Source organism: Myotis brandtii, unplaced genomic scaffold (assembly GCF_000412655.1).
Source record: "Myotis brandtii unplaced genomic scaffold, ASM41265v1 scaffold119, whole genome shotgun sequence".
Taxonomy (NCBI): Eukaryota; Metazoa; Chordata; class Mammalia; order Chiroptera; family Vespertilionidae; genus Myotis; species Myotis brandtii.
The window spans coordinates 1310203-1311291 of record NW_005354132.1 but is presented as its reverse complement, the minus strand read 5'-3'; the positions used below and the strand labels follow the sequence as shown (position 1 = coordinate 1311291).

At 47.3% G+C, this 1089-nt stretch overlaps 1 protein-coding gene across 4 annotated transcripts in view; it reads right to left on the bottom strand.

The window, feature by feature from the left end:
- Positions 1-1089, bottom strand: part of DIEXF (digestive organ expansion factor homolog (zebrafish)) — a 23385-nt gene that overhangs the window by 13511 nt on the left and 8785 nt on the right. For all 4 annotated transcript variants that reach the window (XM_005858506.2, XM_005858504.2, XM_005858507.2 and 1 more), the window contains exon 7: positions 407-626. In XM_005858506.2, coding sequence (XP_005858568.1) covers positions 407-626 — 220 coding nt within the window. The remainder of the gene's footprint in view (positions 1-406; positions 627-1089) is intronic.

Sequence of the window (1089 nt, the reverse complement as noted above, 5' to 3'; positions counted from 1 at the left end):
GGTGGGGGGGAAGCAGGCAAGAGGAAGGTCCACCACTGTGCAGATGCTGTTTATTCAGCCTCCCCAGACTGACCCCCTCAGCCCATCACCCCCAACTCCCCAAGAACTCCTGCAGCACCGACTACGTGCTAAAGCTATGCGTGTGCTGAGACATTTTATTATAACATGCATGTGCTTTTATCTGTGCTTTCAGAGAACTGCACCCCATTAGTCAAGTGTCTGTTTACCCATCAGCCTCAGCAAGACTCTCTGCCCTGGCCAACAACACGTCTGTAATGCACTCTGGTTCTGTCAGGAGGCTGAGCCAGTGACCCCTGAAAGATGCCCAATTCCTGGCTTCAGCCTCCAGCTATGAGACCCCCACACCTCAGGCCCCTCAGGGTCTGTTTTGACGAGGAGGAATTACCGATCCTAAAGTGGTCATCGATGTTGCCGACAAATACGGCTTCGTAATCCTCAGGCCTCTTCAGGTTGGGTGGTCTCTCCTCGGGATCTGAGCCATACTCTCCGTTAAACCTCTTCTTGTTGCTCACAATTATTTTCTTCTTGCTGTCACCCTCCAGGAGGCTGATGAAGAGCTGAACCACCCGCAAAGCAGCTTCCCGGAAGGGCACCACTATCAGCACCTGTGGAGGGAGCAATGGCAGCCATGGTGGGGAAGGAGAAGGAAGGGCAGCTCAGGGTGAGCCTGCTGAGGATGTGCTGCTGACGCACCACACAAGCTCTTTGAGGGCAAGGAATGTGACTCACTTCTGTCTTCCACAAAACTTAGTACAGTATTTTTACACATGAAGACCCAAGGCACAAAGATATGCCGAATAAAAAATGAATCAGATGCAGTAAGTGCAGAGCACATCAAGCTGGTAAGGAAAGAGACAAATGCATCACTACTTTTCTAGACGTTCTGTAGTACATTTTTCAGAAATTATGATAAAGCATTTGTGAAATAAGATCCTATTTAATGGGAAATATAGGCCTTAGTTTTCCAAACATTTCCTAAACAGGTTAAAGTTACAACTATTGACGGAAAAAACAAGAGATGCTTAAAAAATAAATAATTTCTAACCACCCTTTTGTAAACAATCCAAT